At 40.9% G+C, this 19651-nt stretch overlaps 1 protein-coding gene and 1 long non-coding RNA gene across 5 annotated transcripts in view; one reads left to right on the plus strand and one right to left on the minus strand.

Moving 5' to 3' along the window:
• Positions 1-1745: 1745 nt before the first annotated feature.
• Gpr155 (G protein-coupled receptor 155) overlaps positions 1746-19651 on the plus strand; it is a 44236-nt gene continuing 26330 nt past the window's right edge. For 2 of the 4 annotated variants that reach the window (XM_029474402.2, XM_029474404.2), the window contains exons 1-7: positions 1746-1960; positions 5343-5506; positions 5998-6482; positions 13705-14104; positions 16345-16510; positions 17342-17497; positions 19089-19172. In XM_029474402.2, the coding sequence (XP_029330262.1) occupies positions 6029-6482; positions 13705-14104; positions 16345-16510; positions 17342-17497; positions 19089-19172 (1260 nt within the window). In that variant the 5' untranslated portion in view covers positions 1746-1960; positions 5343-5506; positions 5998-6028. Of the gene's footprint in view, positions 1961-5342; positions 5507-5677; positions 5913-5997; positions 6483-13704; positions 14105-16344; positions 16511-17341; positions 17498-19088; positions 19173-19651 lie in introns of all 4 variants that reach the window. The other 2 variants (XM_021156461.3, XM_029474403.2) reach the window with 2 other exon arrangements.
• LOC110290005 (uncharacterized) lies at positions 13055-19476 on the minus strand. The gene is made up of 3 exons (XR_003835982.1): positions 19445-19476; positions 17988-18082; positions 13055-13112 (listed from the first exon to the last, which is right to left on the minus strand). It is a non-coding gene; the product is annotated as an uncharacterized LOC110290005 (long non-coding RNA).

Raw genomic sequence — 19651 nt, forward strand, 5'->3', positions numbered from 1 at the left:
TCTTCACCTCTCTCAGCTGTCTGGCTCTACCGTTCTTCTGTAACACCCCTCAAACTTACTCCATTTGTACTGCCATTAGCCCAGAGTAGGTTATTTCCTTGTTTTGGCTAGTCCCAAAGTCACCATACTGTCCTTTCTGCCTTTCATCTCTCTTTCAACTTATCCTGGGAAGGCTTCCAGATCATATGGCACAAAATCCACTGACATGTTCCAGTGTGGGGAAATTGTACCAATCTTACTGTGCTGTCAGAGGATAAACTAAGCTAAGCTAACACAAGGAACTCCTACAGGTTGGCCTTAACTTTCCTTTCTAGGCCTGTCTTTCAATAATCTTTTAAAAGTCAAAGTTCACTAAATATTTAGATTGACTAATGTTCATAGTTTCAAGGCAGGAATCCATTTAGCCTGAAGATAACAGATGTATTGTCTTTTTTTTTCTTTCTTTCTTTTTTTTTTTTTTTTTTTTTTGCAGTTAGGTTAATAGTTAAAAGTGAGAAAGACAAAAAATGAACCAAAAGGGAGTAGGCTAAAGAACCAAAAGGTGAGTTCTGCTCACCTTTCCTTAGGCTTCATATCCTTAAGCCAGCTCTTGGCTTTTCTTTTCTTTTTTTTCCCCATTTTTTATTACATATTTTCTTTATTTACATTTCAAATTTTATCCCCTTTCCTCATTTTCCCTTGGAACCCCCTTCCCCCATCCCATCTCCCTTCCGGCTTTTATTTTCTTAGTAAACCATATAGTAATTTAAAGGTGCAAATAGTACTGTACTTTGTACTAAAACTGCACAGATTAATACGACATAGTAGTGGCCAGACAAAACAGTAAAATTTGCAAAGCAAGATTTCTTTTTAAGAAATACTTACAAAATCACTGAGATCGGGCTTTAAATTAGAAATAATTTTTGTTTCAGAAAATTTCTTCATTTTCACACGTTGACTTCGAGAAGCCCCAGGAGATTTCCGAGAATACTAGGAGATTCCTGTCTGTAAGCTAAGAGCATACAGCCAGAGTTCCTCCACAACAGAAATAGAAGCAGTCGCTGCTGGCAATGTATTCTAAATCAAGCACACAACTAAAGCTTATATTTTAATCTCTTTTGATTTAGGAAGGTCAAGATCATGCTAGTTTGGGAAAGGTAGAAGGCAGGGTTTGAACTCACATCCTTGCATTTATAACTCTATACTATGCAATGACGAGGCTAACCAGGAGAAGAATTGACAGGATTACTGGAAGCTGAGGGTAACCGAAAGGATGACAGTCCTCCTGAGTCTGAGCAGAGGCGGAGGAAACCAATACTGCCAATCCCCACCCGGCAGCCATCTTGTGGGAAGAGAAAAGCCGGAAGTACAGCTACGGGAGACCGGCGGCCAAGTGGCTTTGGCAGAGGCGAAGCATAAGGGCAGGGACAGGGCTGTGTGGGCGGGCCTCGGGCACCGGAGGTGGGGCGGTGTCGCTTGTCCTTGGGGGCGGGGCCTAAAGGCGAGGTGGAGACCGGCATTCGGGCCTTCTGGCTAGGGGCGGGGTCTTAGGGTGGAGCCCTAGGGCGGAGTGCGGTGTATCACTGGAGCTTAGGGGTGTGGCCTGACGGCGGGGTGGAGATTTGAAACGCGGACCTCCATGCTGGAGGCGTGGCCTTGGGCGGGGCGGGGCCATGTCCCGAGTTTGGGGGCGGGGCCTCGCGGCAGAATGGAGACCGGCTTCTCTGACCTCCAGGCCAGGGGCGGAGCCTGAAGGCGGGGCGGAGGCGGGGAGGAGGCACCGGGCTGCAGACGCCTAAGGTAGCTGACAGGACCGCAGCGGCTCACCCCTCCCTTTCTCGGAACGTGGTTGGGCATCTGCCGCTGGCACACGCCGCTACAAGAGGGCTCGGGGCGGGAGATGACGGCGGTGTGCTCGCTGCTTGGCCCTCTGCGAGCATCGGCTTCCTTCTCCTTGCAGCTGGAGCTGCAGACCTAGCAGGTGAGATGAGCCCCGGTTGCGTTTGCAATGGCCCCTGCCCTTGGGGTCCGGACCAGTGGGCAGCGCCAGGCTGCCCTGGAGCCTCGGCTAGCTGCTGCGCCTGTCCGCCTTTGCTCCACAGAGCCTGCGCCTGAAACCTGCGGGAACACTGGAGATGGTCTGCTCACAAGGGACGACTTGTCCCCTCTGGTGCCAGAGCTGCGGTCCCCAGGGTGCGGAGCACCCGTTGCCCGTTGCACGTGTGCTCACATTGTCATCTCGGACTTTTTACTTTACCCCAAGGTGGCCTTCGTGTTTGCCCCTCCTGAGCACCTCTGGTGCTTTGCGCCAATTTTTCTCCCTTACTTCTTTACGGAGCACCTGACGTTGTGACTCCCATGCCCTGGCTTTCCACTTCCACGGGTGTCAGCTGCTCTTGGTATCATCTATTTGGTCAGGGACTCTGCACTCCTTATCTTGGCGGGCCAAAGTCTGTCCCTGCAGATTGACAAGGGAAAAGGCAGTGACTGGAGTGCCTGTTGATGTTGAAGAGTGCTTTTATAGTGCCGCAAGGCATTAGGCTTTTCTCCTGTGGAAAGGATAGGAGTGTTTGAGAAGAGAACAGCCTCAGTTTAAAGCCTTTTCTTTCAAGTCAGTACTGCACCACATTTGAACTTAATAGCATCTAACCTACAATTTCAGTGCTTTGGTCATGTTATCTAAGTCAGATATAATGCGACTAGATGGTTTGTATACTTCGTTTTCAGGTGTCTGGCCCAGTGAACTGGCTTTTCCAGTGATAGGACAACTTGTTTGTTCTGCAACAAGTCTTGTTTTTGTAGTTTAAAGGACTGGATGACATTTTTATAACTTCCTTTGTTGTGGTTCTTGTTAATCTTAAAATGTGCATAGAAAGTGGTTTTTTTTTTCATGTTTAAAATGGTATGAGATAAAACTTCAGAGTTATTTTTAGTTTTTTTTTTCCTCCCTTCCTTATTTTGAGACAGCTGTTAATTTAAGTCCTGGCTGGCTTTTCTTTGCAGCTGGGCTTGAACCCATGGTCTTCCTGCCTCTGCCTCACTAGTGCTGTGGTTACAGGTGTGTGACATTATGTCAGACTAGAAGTCATTTTAATTTTCATTTGCCTCGGGAACTGTTTATAACACTGGAAAAATTAAAAGGGGGAAAAGGACAGATTACTTTTTAAAGGTTTCATATAATTTTCAGTTAATTGGAAGTTGAACCTGGAAGTTGTTAAACCTCTTGGCCATCACCTTCACTGTCAATAGCCACTTAAGATCAAACTCAATTCAACTCTTCTTAATTGCTGGGTATGAAACAGAGGCTGGTAACTTCATAACACATTCTAAACTGGTAACTTTGTGGACTATCTAGTATGTCTATTATTGAGGATCTGTAATATTAAGCATGTTTGTATAGCTACTTGTGACAATGAATGCTGTTTACCCTGTTACCGTTTTAATCATTATCATTAGGTCTGCAGTCTCTCTGCCCGCCTCTCTTACCCTCTTTGGTTTATTCTGTGTACACTGTTTGTTTTTTGAGACAGCGTCTCAATGCAGCCCCGGTTGCCTTTGAACTTGTGTTGCTCCTATTTCTGTCTCTCAGGACTGGGTTCCTAGCATGGGGCACCACACTTAGCACTAGAACTGTTGCTCCCATTTCATGAAGACCTCCTCTGTGATGAGCTGTGCACAGAACATCCTTTCCCTACAGTGTTTCGCTAAGGAGTTTTCCCACTCATTTCACAGTTAAGGAAACTGACTCAGGGAGGCAAAGTAATTGACCCAAAGAGTTGATAAATGCTAAGGTTCAAAGTCCACAACAGTTTTCCTTAACTATTGTTAATTAAGATTGCTGTTTAGGCATGTGTGCTCGCTCTCTCTCTCTCTCTCTCTCTCTCTCTCTCTCTCGCTCGCTCGCTCTCTCGCTCTCTCTCTCACTCTCACACACACACACACATGGTTACATTGTTGTTCTTATGTTGTCCAAATATGGGATTGTGAGATAGCTAAGCAAAGAAAAATAGGGATTGTGAGTTATTCAAGCAAAGAAATCTAGGGAACGTTGGAAAAGGCTGGACCAGTTTCTTACCCCCTTCCCTACTCCCTTTCTAAGGACACGTTTCTTAGGGGCGCCAATGTTTTCATACTCAAGTCTGATTGTTGACCAGCAACTTCAAGGATGACTGTGTGTCCCAACCAAAACCTGGCTATGTGTGCCAACCAGAACCTGCCTGTGTGTATCAGTATAACTCGGTGCTTATTTGGAAAGATCAAGTATGTGAATATTGTAGGATTTGTTTCTCTTGACCACTCCTGCCTAATCCTGGTAGAAAAAAGGAAATACTTGTCTTAATCCCAATTAAATATAAGGTTTTAAAAGGGTTTGGTTTCTAGAAAGCAACACAGGGAATATTCTCTTACAGAACCCTGTGAATTAGTTGCTCTTTGGTCTGCCACCCACGTCTTTTGAATGTGGTGTGGGTGTTTGAGAACTTAGCCCAAGCGTTGTAAATGACACCAGGTTTTTTTCATCTTATATAAGGATACTTTAGATGGTAAACCTAGAACAAGAACTTAGAAATTGGCAATTACTGTCATATTAATTTCAAATTACTAATCAAAGCCAATTCACCTCAGGATTATCTAAAGTTTGTGTTCATTGTGTCTTTGGCAGGGGGGGCGGGGCAGTGTGACAGTTGCCACATTAGCACACAGAACTTGCTCTTCAAAATCTCATGAACAGCTTTAGAATGTTAGAATCCAGTTTGTATTTTGGGGGCTGTTCCTGCTGTGAAAAACATTTATCACCTAGAAAAGAAAGATAATCCACTCATGAACTAGATAATACCTAAGGGGGAACCGATGGGGGAGAAGAGGCTGTTTAAGAACAGGTTGTTATTTAATGAATTTAATGAAGACTTTTAATGAATCAAGCCCCCCCCCCCATGCCTCCTATGTACCAGGTATTGTGCTAGATATTAGGGACATGAGTATGTAAAGATGTTGCTGCTGTGACATTTAAAGTCTGGTAAAGGAAACAGACATAAGTCAATCGTTTGAAGACCTTGGGATAAGCAAACTGAGAAAAACAGACTAAAGAGAAGGATCATGATTTTATTTGTGAACAAATCATGTCTAACTGTGTGATTAAAGAAACCTCACTTGATGAAATGGCTCCTAAACCATATGGTTGAGTTTGGGGAATGGGTAGGTGCTAATTACGTGGGCAGTACAAATGGTAGAGAGCCTTTTAGAGGGAACTCCATGCAGAGTCCCCTGTAGCATCAAGGGACTGTAGGCTACTGTTTGTGTTTACATAAAAGGAACTAAGAGAAGGCTGGTAGACTGACATTTTTCTATCATTTTTTCTTTCACAGGGCTTCCTCATACTCCACCAAAAGTTATATTCAGCTTGGATAAGTGATTACTATGTGCCGGCTGTGATTAGACTGTAAGGACTCTTCTTGAAGTAGACATTGATATTGGCACCTCACAGATGATATAGTGAAGCACAAAAACTTAAGTTTGGGGTTCCAAGTTGGTAAGTCCTACCCTACTGTGATTCTCCCTTGTGCTCAAGCATGGCCACTGGCTGGAAGGGACCATTTGGTTCCAGTGTGACCCCTCAAACTATCCCTGAGAACTTCTGTCAGAGAATCTGGGTACAAGTGGGTCCTTGGCACCCTGTGAGCCTCCTCCTTTTGTCTGTTAGATGGAAGTGGGCTGTGGATCCCTGGAGAGAAAGAACCAGAGGGCATCACTGCAGCTGTATTGTTTGTGGATCTTATTTTATGCACGTCTGACTCTAAAAATAGAGTGGTAACATAAATATTTTGAGCTGACCTACCTTTGAGAGTGCGGTACCTTCCTCTCCCCTTTCCCATCGTCTTTCCCCCTGGTGGAGATTGAAGAGAGGACGGGCACTTGTTTGGCCATTTAATACGTGAGTAAGTTCAGGTTTGCCACAGTCTGTTTCAGTCTGAACTCTGGTTGGTCTTAACACTGAATTGTTTTCTTTTCCTCTTTTTGCAGAGGCCAGTTTGGAAGTGGAGGGAGAGAGAAAATGGATTCTTATTTCTCAGCGAAGAACTCAACGCTTGCTGGTGATATGAATGAGACTTGGCCTGCCTCTCATGGATTTAATGCCACTGGCGACCCACCTTCGATGTCAATAACCCGGCTCTTCCCGGCCTTACTGGAGTGCTTTGGCATAGTCCTTTGTGGCTACATAGCGGGAAGGGCCAATATCATAACCTCAACACAGGCCAAAGGACTGGGGAATTTCGTCTCCAGATTTGCCCTTCCAGCCTTATTATTCAAAAACATGGTTGTGCTTAATTTTTCCAATGTGGACTGGGCTTTTCTCTACAGCGTCTTAATTGGCAAAGCCTCGGTGTTTTTCATTGTGTGTGTATTAACCTTATTGGTGGCCAGTCCTGAGAGCCGGTTTAGCAAAGCTGGACTATTCCCTATTTTTGCTACACAGAGTAATGACTTTGCTTTGGGATACCCTATAGGTGAGTTATTTCTCTTCTTCATTTTTGGGATACCCTATAGGTGAGTTATTTCTCTTCTTCACTTTTGGGATACCCTATAGGTGAGTTATTTCTCTTCTTCAATTAAAAAGAAATATTCAAGCATTTTATGTGGTAACATATGTTTTTGATTTATCTAAGCATCTGTTAGAGTTTTATATTAGTTATTTATAACTATATTAGTATATTTTTACATAATATATTTGGATTACAATCCCCCCCAACTCCTCCCAGACCCTCCCCCTCACCCATCATTTTTTTTTCTTAAAGCTGTCTTAAATTAGAACGTACTTTCTTTTTTAATTTCAGAGTTTAAGGACCATTTAATTATCTACCTAAAATAAATGGCTGTATCCTAAGACCTTAGGGGGTAACCTTTCTAATAGTAGTCTATCTCTTCTCAATTATCTCATGTAAAGACATCTCATTCCTAGAAGGGATCACACCCTGATTTAAATTATGTTTAAAAATAAAATCTTATGTCTCTAAAAAGTGCCACCACCACATGTCCCCAGTGGGAATTTACAAGTGGCTTTCTCCACACCGTTCTTGGTCTTGTGTTCTAGAACACATAGATTATTTCGACATTAAAATTAGTTTATGAGTTCACTGTTGAAGTTTTTAGCATGTTATAGTGAAGTTAAATTCTTGTTTAAGGTCAGAGCTGTCAAGGACATTGCGACACCTGCAGTGTGTCCGCAGCCGAGTTTTACGTTTTCTGCTAAAACAGTAAACACACTAATTTGGGAGGCTGAGGATTCTTGAGAGGACATATATTCTGCTTTTCGGGAATATACTGCCATTCCTAGAAACCACTTTTCATATTTAAAAATGCAAGTTGTATGTATTTTAACCATGCAGCACAGCATGGGGCCTATTGGGCCTGCCTCTCCATTGGATTGCTTATGGGAGAGTGCTACTTGCCAGGACTGAGCCAGCTGCTGGGCACAGACCCGAGAACAAAGTTCTCAAACATACTGCATTTATAGTTCAGTGAAAAAAATCAAGTTATAAGATTGAACTAAGAACCTACTCAGTGTCAGCAGGGGCCAAAGGAGTAGGTAAGGGGCAGGCACGAGGAGAAGGTGCTTGGCCGAGAGCTGGCTTCAGGCTTCTCTGATGTTGAGTAGCCTGAGCAGAGATTCAGTGGGATGATAACCTGTACAGTTGAAACCTACGCTGAACTCGAAGGCACCCTCGGCCTATCCCATCGTCCTCCAACAAGTCAGTTCACCACCCGCCAAAAAAGATTGAAGAGAACTTTGCCTTTTCACCTTTTCCCATCTTAACCATGGAAAAATTACCAAGGAGATCAGATAACACTGAGTAAAGCAAGAGACAGAGAGGGAGGGAGGGCTACAAGGCTCTCAGGAAATTAGTCTGTAACTAGGAGCTCTGTAGGTATTCCTTTACTAACCCTTACATTGAAACTGCACAGCAGAGATTAATGTTTGCCTATCTCCTTAAGAGAACCAAGAATGTAGTCTGGTGAAGGATTTGTAGAAGTGGCTCATGGCCACAGTGTTGATTAAGCATTTAGTAAATATTGTTCTTATTTTAGACTTGAGCTAGGCGTATATAGTTTCATGCCTTTATAAACTAGTGCTCTCAGAAAGAGAACTAACATTGGTAACTTTATAGTTTACAGGGGGCTTTATTATTTGAATAGGGCACATATTACCACTTTCAAATGAGGAGGCAGGGTTACAGGGTTGTCTTAGGGTCACGCAGCTGACATGTGCCCGAGACCCAGCTCTCTGCTTTCTGGTCCTGTATCCCAGATGTTCTTTCATGCCACACAGTTACATAACAGGGTAAGCCTATCTTAGAAGACCCAACCAACCTTTGTAAATTTAGCAGTTTCAGATGGAATCCGATGCTTTTGTCCTTAAAGCCATGTCCAGGAGGGGATAGGGTGGTAGCTTAGTGAGAATGATTGCTGCAAAAGCAAGAGGACCTCGATTTGAACCTCCAGCACCCACATACAGGCCAGGCACGAGGGCGTTAGCTTCCTGAAGCCCTCCTCTGCTGTGTGAAAGGCCTTGTACTCTGTGTGCTTGCTTTATGTGCGTGTTGCTTTGCCCATAATAAAAGCCTTTCTTTACCAGCTTGAGGAAAAAAAAAAGTCAGGCAGGCCTTTCCTACCTAGAACCCTAGTGCTGGGGGGTTGGGGAGAGGAAGGCCCCGGAGCTCACTGGCCAGTCAGCCTAACTGACACAGGCTTCAGGTTCAGTGAGAGACCTGTCTCTTTGTGGACTCACACATCCTCCTCTAGCCTCTGGATGCACCCACAGATGAGTGCATCCACAAAGGGGGAAAAAGAACAGAAGTGGAAAAAAACTACTGGATAAATTACTTTCTCTATTAAGACACTTTTCAAATCAAGTATATATGCCAAGCTATTTTTATCCCAGCTTTTCTTACAGTCTACGTTCTGTCAGTAAACTGGTAATGATCAGGTTCCTAGCAGCATAGCAACCCAAATTGCCTTGATGAGTGTGTTGGTCAATTTGGGGTGATAAGTTTTGCTGTTGGTGGCACTCACAGATAAGACTCTTGTAACACCAGGCTGTGGCGTATCATCGCTTTATGAAAAGCCAGTCATATAGACAGCTTTCTCATCTGCCTGTAAAATGGAAGATGTGCTACAGAGCATTATTCTAAATGTCTGCTCCCTAATGGGGCATTTGTTAATAGCGTCTGTGTCCATCTGTCTTCCCCTCTGTTCATGTGAATAGAGAAGAGAGACCTTTCTTTTGCTTTGCTTTACAACCTCTCCTAGGAATTCCCACTGTCGTGTCCATAGAAGAGTACTGATAATGAGTTGGAAGGAACATCCTTCTTAAGGCTGCATTGGCTCCTCAGCTTCCCAGTTCGCAGGTGACTTGGGAAACGCTGTCACGGAGAGAAAACAGATAAGTTAGAGAATAAAGAAAAAAAGATGGCTATATATCTTTTTCTGTATACTGTGACTATGGTATATAGAAAATAAACAGTGCTACATTTACTGTGTAGTTTTTACATCAAAGTCAAGTGAACTACAGACAGACTATAAAGAGTATACTGTCTTTTAGGACAGTTCTTTCCAAAGGTACTTTTAAAAATCCAGGTATGAGGAGAAACCTAGAGTCTATTAAGATAAACTGCCGACGTCAGCAGATCCGAATGGGCTCCCTGCCTCTGTCATTAAAATATACTAATAGGGCATAGTTAAGTCCTATAATTTATTCTTCAAACAATGCTGATAGCATAAGTACCCTGACTAATCATAATTATGCTCTAGTGCTCAAGCTGTAAACAGAAAGGAGATGAAGCCTTTAACTATATGCCACTAAATAATGGAATGATCTTGTCAGGGCCTTTGTGTTATTTGCTAGAGATTGAAACCCTGCAGAAATCAAAATGGGAGACACAGCGGGTGGCTAATTTTATCTTAGTTCTTCCAAGCTATATAATAACTCCTCATGATGGGATTCCCCCTCCCTCTAAGAGCCTTATTTATAATCATTAATTAATTAGGACCTAATAGTTGATGTCGTGATTATAAATCTAATTTTAGTTGCTATAGGTCACTGTATTCATGGGTATTTTCCTTTCCGACTGGAAAGATTGTCTTCAGGTTGCTAACAAAGGAAATCACTGCCAGTTTATAAAGATGGAATGTTAAGTAATTATGGAAATGAGAGGCAAAAGAGACTAAAATTCCCATGTTGAACCCCTTTTCTCTAGGAATTTAATAAGTATTTATTTAATCACAATTATTTGCTCTCCCAGTAGACATTACTTCTTTTGCCCTTATGCATTCATTCAGCTGAGTTAAAAGGCTCTAATTGTAACCTGCGTTATAAATATTCACAATGTGTAAAAAGGAAAAAAAAATGAAATTTCAGTTAGATAGGAGGAATGAGTTCCAGAGAACTATTGTACAAATAGTGGAATGCAGTTAATAACAATGTAAGTATTCACACCATAAAGAGTTATATAAGAAAATACGTATGCTGGTGAGCTTAATTTAACCATTCCAAAATGGATACATTTCAGAATGACATGTATTATGTAACACACATCGTTTTTATCTGCCAATTTAAAACGAATTGGTAATCCCATCATTCAGAAGGCTGAAGCAAGAGGACTGTTGGGAGTTCAAAGCCAGCATCAGCTGTGGTGTGAGATTCTGTATCAAACAACAAAATAAGGAGCTGAGGTGACAGCTCGGTTGGTGAAGTGCTTGCTTTGTAAGCTCAAGCCCAGTGTGAATGTAACATCTGAGTGCTGGGGAGGTGGAGACAAGGATCCCTGGAGGTTGCTGGTTAGGCAGTGCAGCTGAATCAGGGAGCACCAGTTTCAGAGAGAGAGAGAGAGAGAGAGAGAGAGACCTTGTTTAAAAGGGCACAGTGGGGAGTGATTGAGAAGGACACTCAGCATCACCTCTGACCTCCACACACATGCACAAAGATACATGAAGATGTACACACACATGCATCAACAAAGGCCAAATAAGGTGATCATTTTTAAAATAAAATATGGATCCCAAAAGAGGTTAGCCAATTAGAGATATAAGTGATTGTAAGATGCAAAATACATTTGTACTATATCTGAAGCCCTTAGCATTCACCAGTTAACCCCATCTATCAGATTTGTGCATCACTGTGGTGAATCAAGTCTGTGGATTATAAAATGATGCCTTCAGGTTCTCGAGGTGGCATGGGTACTGAACAGAGTATCAGATTTCCAGAGAGGGCAAGATTTAATGATGTAGGTTGAAGACTTGGTAGAAGGAGTCTACAAGAGACCAGCCTCAAGTAGTAGGCAAGTTTCAGTAAGGAACAAATAAGGTTAAGGAGTCAGAGAGTGAAGGTCTGATCGGCAAGTGGAGCTCATGATTATGAAGCTAGTGTTCGTCTGCTGTGCCTGTGATATGGATCTAGCAGATGGAATCTTTGCTTTATGGGGCAGTAAAAGATGTGTCGGATAAATAAGAGGATAATTAATGGGGACTGGCTGTGCTCATTAAAAGAAAGCCACAAGGGCTGTTCCAGTGATGGAGGAAACGATAGAAAACTATTAATTTTTTAAAGTTTTGACTTTGAGTAGTTGTGATGTAGATGGTACTCTTTGGAGTTAATAATAAGATTGCAAAGAGTGGCTGAGGAAACACAAAAGAACGTTGGTGAGTAGATACACTGAGGGACCTGATTTTCAGACTTTAATCTGTAAGAGACAAGAGGAGGAAATACAAATGACTCTGTAAAAGAAGGACAGCAGTCTTCCATATCTGACAGGAGCATGCTCAAGGTCCTCCTTCTGAGGATATATATAGTAGGCCTAGAACTCCCAGCAACCACTCTTGTGTCAGCATTCAAGGTTGCCAATTATATGTAAATATGTATTATATATAATACAGTTTATTGTATACATACCTATAATCAAGTCTAATATATAAATTAGGTACATCAAGAGCTTCACAATGACTAGTAAGACAGAACAGTAATACACTGTAAAGAACGATGTGGGTTACAGTCTCTGTCCTTTTCTATCAAGCTGCCACACTGCATGCTCCTTACTGTTCTTGCTGCGACTGGATAACTGGGCAAGTAGGAAGGCAAAGCAGGGGAGGGATTTGATGGCTGTCCAACAATAGCAGAGAGAGAGAGAGAATGAGAGAGCGCACAAGTGCTCATTATGTAGTAGTTGTCAAATTTCTGGACACAAATGATCAATCTCTATCAGGGCTTTGAGGAAAGTGTGGAGTTGGAGATGGAGGTTGCCCCAGAAAAATACCTTTGCATTGCATTGTGACCACTTAGAAAAAATTCTTCAAACTAGACTAAAACCACAAGGCATTCCCCAAGTGGATACTCCACTTAGAAAACTTAAGTGGTGGGCAGATACAGACCCCCTTTTCCTAGAGATAGAATATCAAAGGAGATGTGTAGCTACCTAAGAATGATCACTAAGATGGCTTTTTACTTAAGCAAGCAAGGCACCAGAAACCATGAAGTACAGCCACCGAGTCATAAAGCCAACACATCTAACTTAAAGCCAGTGAAGAGAACTGATGAAGTTTTATGCAATCCTATGAGTTAAACTTCTGCTCTGTCTTGGAAATATTACAGATTTATGTGTGTGCTTAGCTGAGAGAGAAAACAAGATGATTTGAATCTTATAGAAAATAAGAGTGGCTAATGAGATCAGGGTGAAGGTCTGAGGTTATATAATTTATTACATAACTTTAACGGGACATGTGTCTGACATTAACTGAATCCCGAGTAGGTAAACAAATATTTCCTGACTTGTGTCACTTAATGTAAATTAAGAAACTTGATCTGCCCTGTTTTCACATGATTGCCCCCACCCTTGGAATAATCGCAGCAGTTCATTTTATCTTTCTGTCTCAACCTCACATCTATTATGAATGAGCTTTGTATACTTCCAGCTGGAGAGGCTCAAGCTCTGTGTCCAAATCGAGGTTGAAGACAAAGTTGTGTACTTGGCAGCTTTACCTCGCCTTGGTCCACCACAGGCCAGTGTCTTCACCTTCTAAAAATGCTAGACCTGTGGTCCCAGCACTTCCTCCATGCCAGGTGCACATGGCCATATCCTAGGTTACATCTGGAAAAGAGAAACTTGATAGCTCACAATCTGACTAGAAACTCCTGGACCTAATTCATATGGCCCTGACCCAGCTCCCATCAGCTATTCTGTATCTCTGTATCTTTGCACGTAGAGTGTAGACTACCTCCATCCCTGTCTTGCTGCTTTAGTTCCTGACTCCACTCTCCTGGATCCGCTGCCATCTGACCCCCGCCTTACCACCCAGTGAAGCCTGCTCTCTCCTGAGACCAAGCCGATATCTTGTTGCCATCACTACGCATATAGATTTCTACTTTGATTTGCTCTTTTAAACATTTTACAGCTCTCTCCTTTTCTTTGAGGTTCATCTTTAAGCTCCTGTCTGGAAACATAGTTACGATTTTAATAAAAATAATTTAAAGTTGAATGTTATTTTTATAAACCGGATGGTACTTAATCTAGTATTTCTTCCTTGTCAGTTTTATTACTAAAATTTGCCTTTCTAAAAATAACTGAATGGGTTACTTGTCGCTATTTAGATTAATTTTCATTGATGCTAACAAGAAAATGTTAATTACATATTCTTATAATTCTGTGGTAATGTTTAAAAATCAATATTCTTGTTTTTCAGTTGAAGCTCTGTACCAATCTACATATCCAGAGTATCTGCAGTACATTTATTTGGTGGCACCAATATCTCTTATGATGCTAAACCCCATAGGGTTTATCTTCTGTGAGATCCAGAAGTCAAAAGACACTCAAAATGGTTCTCAAAATAAAGCAAAAATTGTGGGACTTGGATTTCTACGCGTGTTACAGAACCCGATAGTATTTATGGTCTTTGTTGGCATTGCCTTCAATTTTATTCTTGATAAAAAGATCCCAGTCTATATGGAAAACTTTCTGGATGGGCTTGCAAACTCCTTCTCTGGATCAGCCCTGTTTTATCTTGGTCTGACCATGGTAGGAAAAATCAGGCGGCTGAAGAAGTCGGCGTTTGTGGTTCTTACTCTTCTCATCACAGCCAAACTGTAAGTTTCGCTTATTTAATTCGGGAATCTTAGTGTGAGAACAAAAAGCCTGTTTAACCAATCCATTGTGTTGTATTGCACATATTTTTCTTTTAAATATTGATCCTTGCTTATATAGTTGTTGCAATTTAAAGGAAAATGGACTATTTGGGTATTATTAAAAATTATTTTCTTACTATGGCATGTAGGTTAATTTTCTACCTTACTGTCAGAAGATAAAGATTATCAGTTTTTCTTCATGCTTTTTTTCCCATTCAGCTTTTGTGTAAAGTTTACCTACTATTTTCAAGATCTCAGTAAAATCATACTTAGTTAATTTTTATGCTCTGGGCATCCACCCCAGGGCCTTCTAGAAGCTGGGTAACTGTTCTACTACTGAACTATCATACAACCCTAGATCAGATTTTTAAAATAAATTTTGCAAAATTTCCAAGTCCATTAAAAATCATAAGGTAATTGCATCTTATTGTTTAAGCATAATAACTTTTAATATACAGTATTTTTTTAAGAATTTGGGAATTGTTTAATGACCATGAGTTTGGTTGAATGTTCTAAATATAGGTAAGCTAATATGAACATTTTTAGGTATAGTATCATTATTGGAATAACATTATAGTGGAAATATTTTTTATTTAATAGTTCTTAAGCTTATTGGCTCATCAGCCATGGAGTTGACATAATTTTACTGCATTATTACTCAAAGTGCTTAGGGCATGCTTAAATGTGGGACCAGGACATTTATATTTCCAAAATAATTAAGAATGAGTAGCTCCAAAAAATAATTCTGGTGGTAATATGTTCTTCATAATGTATGAGTTAGTATTCCCACTGTAATGTTATTTCAATAATGATAATGTTGCGCTTTCAATGCTAATTAAAAAATTTAAAAGTCTTTTATTCTTTTTAGATATTTGATTCTTTTTATTTAAATTAAAGGGGTGGGGGGCTGGAGAGATGGCTCAGCATTGACTCTTCTTTAGACAACCAGGGTTTGAGTTCCAGGACCCAGATGGCAGCTAATTCCAGTTTCAGGGTGGATCCACCTCTGTCTTCTGGCCTTTGTGGGCACTACATGCACATGATACACAGAAATACAAGCAGGGCAATACAGCCAAACACATAAAAGACATACATACAATATATAAATGTATGAAAAGGAATTACGGTGCCTCAGCTTCATGAACTATCTATTACAACAGACGTCTAAGGGTAATTAGGGACTAGCGGCGTGGTTCAGTCTGTAAAGTGCTTATTGCACAAGCGTGAGGACTTGAGTTTGGTTCCGTAGCAGTCATGTAAAAAGCCAGGCATCATGGCACGTGCCTGTAATTCCAGCCCTGGGAGGATGGAGATTCCCTAGGGCTTCCTGGCCAGCCAGCCTAGCTGAAGTGGTGAATTACTGGTTCAGTGAGGGATCTTGTCTCAAAAAAACAAAGTGGAGAGCAGCTGAGGAAGACATCTCATGTCAGCCTTCGACCTCCACAGGCACACCTGTGCACGTGGCACACACATTCACAGTCCCAATGTATCTCTCTAGGCACTGCTGTGACAGTGGATCGGTGAGCCTGTTAGCTTAGTGACAGTGCTATGTTCTTTCTACAGAACAGTGGAGACTCTAATAATAGACTGCTCAGCAGGTCTGGCTTCCCTTTGTTTTCTGCTCCCCGCAGTTGTTTCAGTTCCCTTTGCTTCATCTTTATTTACACATAGGGAGATCTAATTATTAAGATGCCTAGTTTCCTGTGCTTTTTACAGTCTCATTGTGCTGCATTGTTATCATTAATTATTAACCATTTCAACCCTTAATCACAAATTTCAGCTGGTTTTTTTTTTCCAAAAAGTTTTGAAAGATTCTTGAATGAAATTACTAAGATTTTTCAACTTTTTTTTTTCATCTAACATTTTCAGTTAACCAATAGAGGAAGCAAGGAAGCAGCTATGATTGTAATGCTTACCTTTCTTTTTCTTTTTGTGCAAGAAAATTTTGTAAAAATCTCTTTTCCTCTTTATGTTCCCTAATGTTTGAAAATATTCCAGGGTGTAGTTCTTGAAGTGGCTCCTAGCTGAATTCTTGACTTCCAACAAAATGTCCAGCAGCAATAAAATATACACAGGGACATGCATATGCCTTCTGGGCAGGAGAGCAATAGTAACATAATTCCAGATTCCCCCGTGCTGTTGCAAGCAGGGACAGACGGGCATTGGTGTTAAAGTACATCCTGCATCTTTTCTGTCTCCAGCCTGGTGCTGCCCCTCCTGTGCAGAGAAATGGTGGAACTCCTGGACAAGGGGGACAGCGTAGTGAACCATACAAGCCTGTCCAACTATGCATTTCTATATGGTGTCTTCCCTGTGGCTCCAGGAGTGGCTATCTTTGCAACACAGTTCAACATGGAAGTAGAGATTGTATGTATGCACTGGTGTTCTCTACGCTGGGTGGTTTCTGTGCTGAGGAGAAGGCTGACGTTGCAAACCCCAGAAAGCAACGTTCTTTTAGTGAGAATTTGAGATCCCTAAGCTGCCTCACTGTAAATAAGGAGGTGCTCTGTAACATTGTAACATGGCCACAGTTATTTAATATGGGGACCTTAGTTACATGTTTTCTTTTACATGTTTTTTTTTAAACCTGTGCTTTTTTTTTATTAGCCATTATTTTGTTTTGTTTCAAGTACTTATACTTAAGCTTTAAAGTTATATACAGAGGTGTCACTTTTGAAATTTTGAGGGAAAAAAAATCTACTTCATTCCACAATAAAGTGAGAAAATTGGTGCATAACTGGTACCTATGTATATTGTGCATGGCATGCACTGTGTTAAGGGGTTCTGAAAATAAGGTGAGGGACAGTTTCATTAACCGATCTGTATCATGTTTGGTAATTATTTTCTGTTAATTGACACCCCCCCCCATAGTTTGTGAAGTAGTATGGAAGAAAACTGCTCATAGATTTAGTTAGATCATTGGAGGAGTTCTTTTCCTAGAACCTAAGTCATCAACAACAGAACTTATAGTAATATTTTTGTATATAAACATCATTTGAACCTAGATTAGGAAGAGGGGCCAACAGAGCATTCTCTTATAATGGAGAACTACGGCATTGGATAATGTGCCGGATTCCATAGTGTCTTCACTGGCTTTCATTTTCAGTTTAAAATGCATTAGTGTATTATGGGTATGTAAGTGTTTAAGCAATTGTTTAAGTAAGATTATGACTCCTTAATTTGATCTCCCTTTTGCAGATCACCTCAGGCATGGTAATAAGTACGTTTGTGTCTGCTCCAATCATGTATGTTTCTGCCTGGTTATTAACCTTTCCTACCATGGATGCCAAGCCACTGGCGTATGCCATTCAGAATGTTAGCTTTGATATAAGTATTATCAGCCTGGTCTCCTTGGTAAGTATGCTGTAATGTCAAATTGAATGGAAACCACAAAATAAGTTTGAAAGTAACTACTAATAGCAGTTAAAAAACAAACAAACAAACAATTTATTTAACAAAACAGAGCAGTAAAACCTATCTGAAAAAAAAATGTAATCTCAACTTTGTAATTAACTAAGTATGTCTTCCCAGGCAGGAGTTTTGAGCTGTGTAGTCGGTCGGCATGGTGTGAGGCTCAGGCAAACTTGGATTTGATTCCTTGTCCTATTGCAGTTTATCTAGATATCTCTTTGGAGTTACTCAATCTCTCTTAAGCTTAGTTTTCTTAGCTACCAAGATAACCATTTCACCCATTTCTAGGGCTTGTTTTAAGGTTTGAGGCAATGAGATAAGCATGCTATGAATAATAATCACCGTACAAATAACTAGCTAGTCTAGCATCATAGGATCAACAAAGGTCTTTGGGATCAAGCTCAACTATTTATTTAAGTGAAACTTTAGATACCTTTTCAAACTTGATCCTGCGACCTCAAATGTATCTGCTTTTAACAACTAGAGTATCCACATCGATCAGGTTGCCTGCTGAATTCCGTCAGAATTCTAGATTAGAAAAAGACAGTGTTTTAAGGAATGGATACATTTAGCAATAAATAAATGCAGGATTAATGAGTTTTTAGAAAAACTCATATCTATCTGAGTTTCTGAAAAACCTATGTTCCTTGATAAGAAGGTAGTTTGGGGAGAGAGAATTCGTCACCTTCTATTGGCAATTAAGAAAAGGAACAAAATTAGCCAGCATACTTTCCTGGGCACTCTAAAGGCAGAGTGGAAACGCAGTTCTTGTTCTGGGGCATCACTTAGCTGTAGAGCATGTGCTCACCATGCATGAGGCCCTAGGTTCTGGGTACTAGCCAGAAAAGAAAAGAGAAGGGGGAGGGGGAGGGGAGGAACCCAATCCTTTTAAACACTAGGAATACAAGATTAATCTTGGTGTGGGAGGTATGTGTTGTTTGAAATAAGACCACCTGGAATTTAGAGTACTCAGGAACTAGTACCATAGAATTCAGAAAGGAAAAAAAAATTAAAACGTTCTTTCCTAAATAATTGGTTGTGACATAGTGTCCTGTCCCAGCCACACTGTAGGTAGACATACTTAGAATATGGCCCTAGTCAAGCCATTAGTTCTTAAGGAACTAATTTGTTAACCATGGGATCTCCCCCATGCCTTTTATATCACCGTGGATACAATAATTTATATTAACAATCTTCAGTTTCAATGAAACCTTAAAACCACTCCTGGGACAAGGATGAAGAGGATTCTCTAAACATCTTAACCATGGGCCCAGGCATCGTGGCACACACTTGTTAGCTTAAGCACTGGGAGGCTGAGACAGGAGGATCTGGAGTTCAGTGCAAATCTGAGTCATACAGCAAGGTCCTGTCCCAAGAGTGCCAAGGGCTAGGATGTAGCCAGAGGCTGAGTGCTTGTCTGTCGAATACAAGGCCCTGAGTTCAATCCCGTACCACAATAACAAGGTTTTTGATGTTCTGTTTAATAAGTAACTATAAAGATTGAGAAAGATAACTTGAATCTTTTATCTTCAAGATCTGGTCCCTGTCTATTCTTCTCTTGAGTAAGAAATATAAGCAGCTCCCACATATGCTCACAGCGAATTTACTCATCGCTCAGGTTAGTATGCCCAGGAAAGCTACAGCAACGCCTTCCCCTGAGGTTGTTGCACTGCGTGAGAAACAATTGATTGCTTTGTTGGATTTTTTTTTTCAGTTACAAAGTCAAAATTATTAGCAGATATGATCAAATATAATTTAATTAGAATTCATTAGTGCTTATATGTTAAATATTATAGCATGTCTTAAAATTTGAGATTAATAATGGCAATCAATGTCAACTTTGTATTTTAAAAATACAAACAAGTGAATCATTAAAAATTGAACTCTTACCTGACTGTGGTGACTCCCACTTATAATTCTGAACACGTAGGAGGCAGAAGCAGAAGTGTGGCCAAGTGACATCAGTCTGAGTAAGACTGTCTCGACGACTGAAACAATAACACAAAGAGAACTCAGAACTTACTCTCCAGCATGTGGTCATAATGGAAAGAAGTTTAACATTGCCTATTAAATCTAAGGCTAAAATTTATAGTCTTT

This window comes from Mus caroli, unplaced genomic scaffold (assembly GCF_978045245.1).
Source record: "Mus caroli unplaced genomic scaffold, Mus_caroli_1 scaffold_2, whole genome shotgun sequence".
NCBI classification, from domain to species: domain Eukaryota; kingdom Metazoa; phylum Chordata; class Mammalia; order Rodentia; family Muridae; genus Mus; species Mus caroli.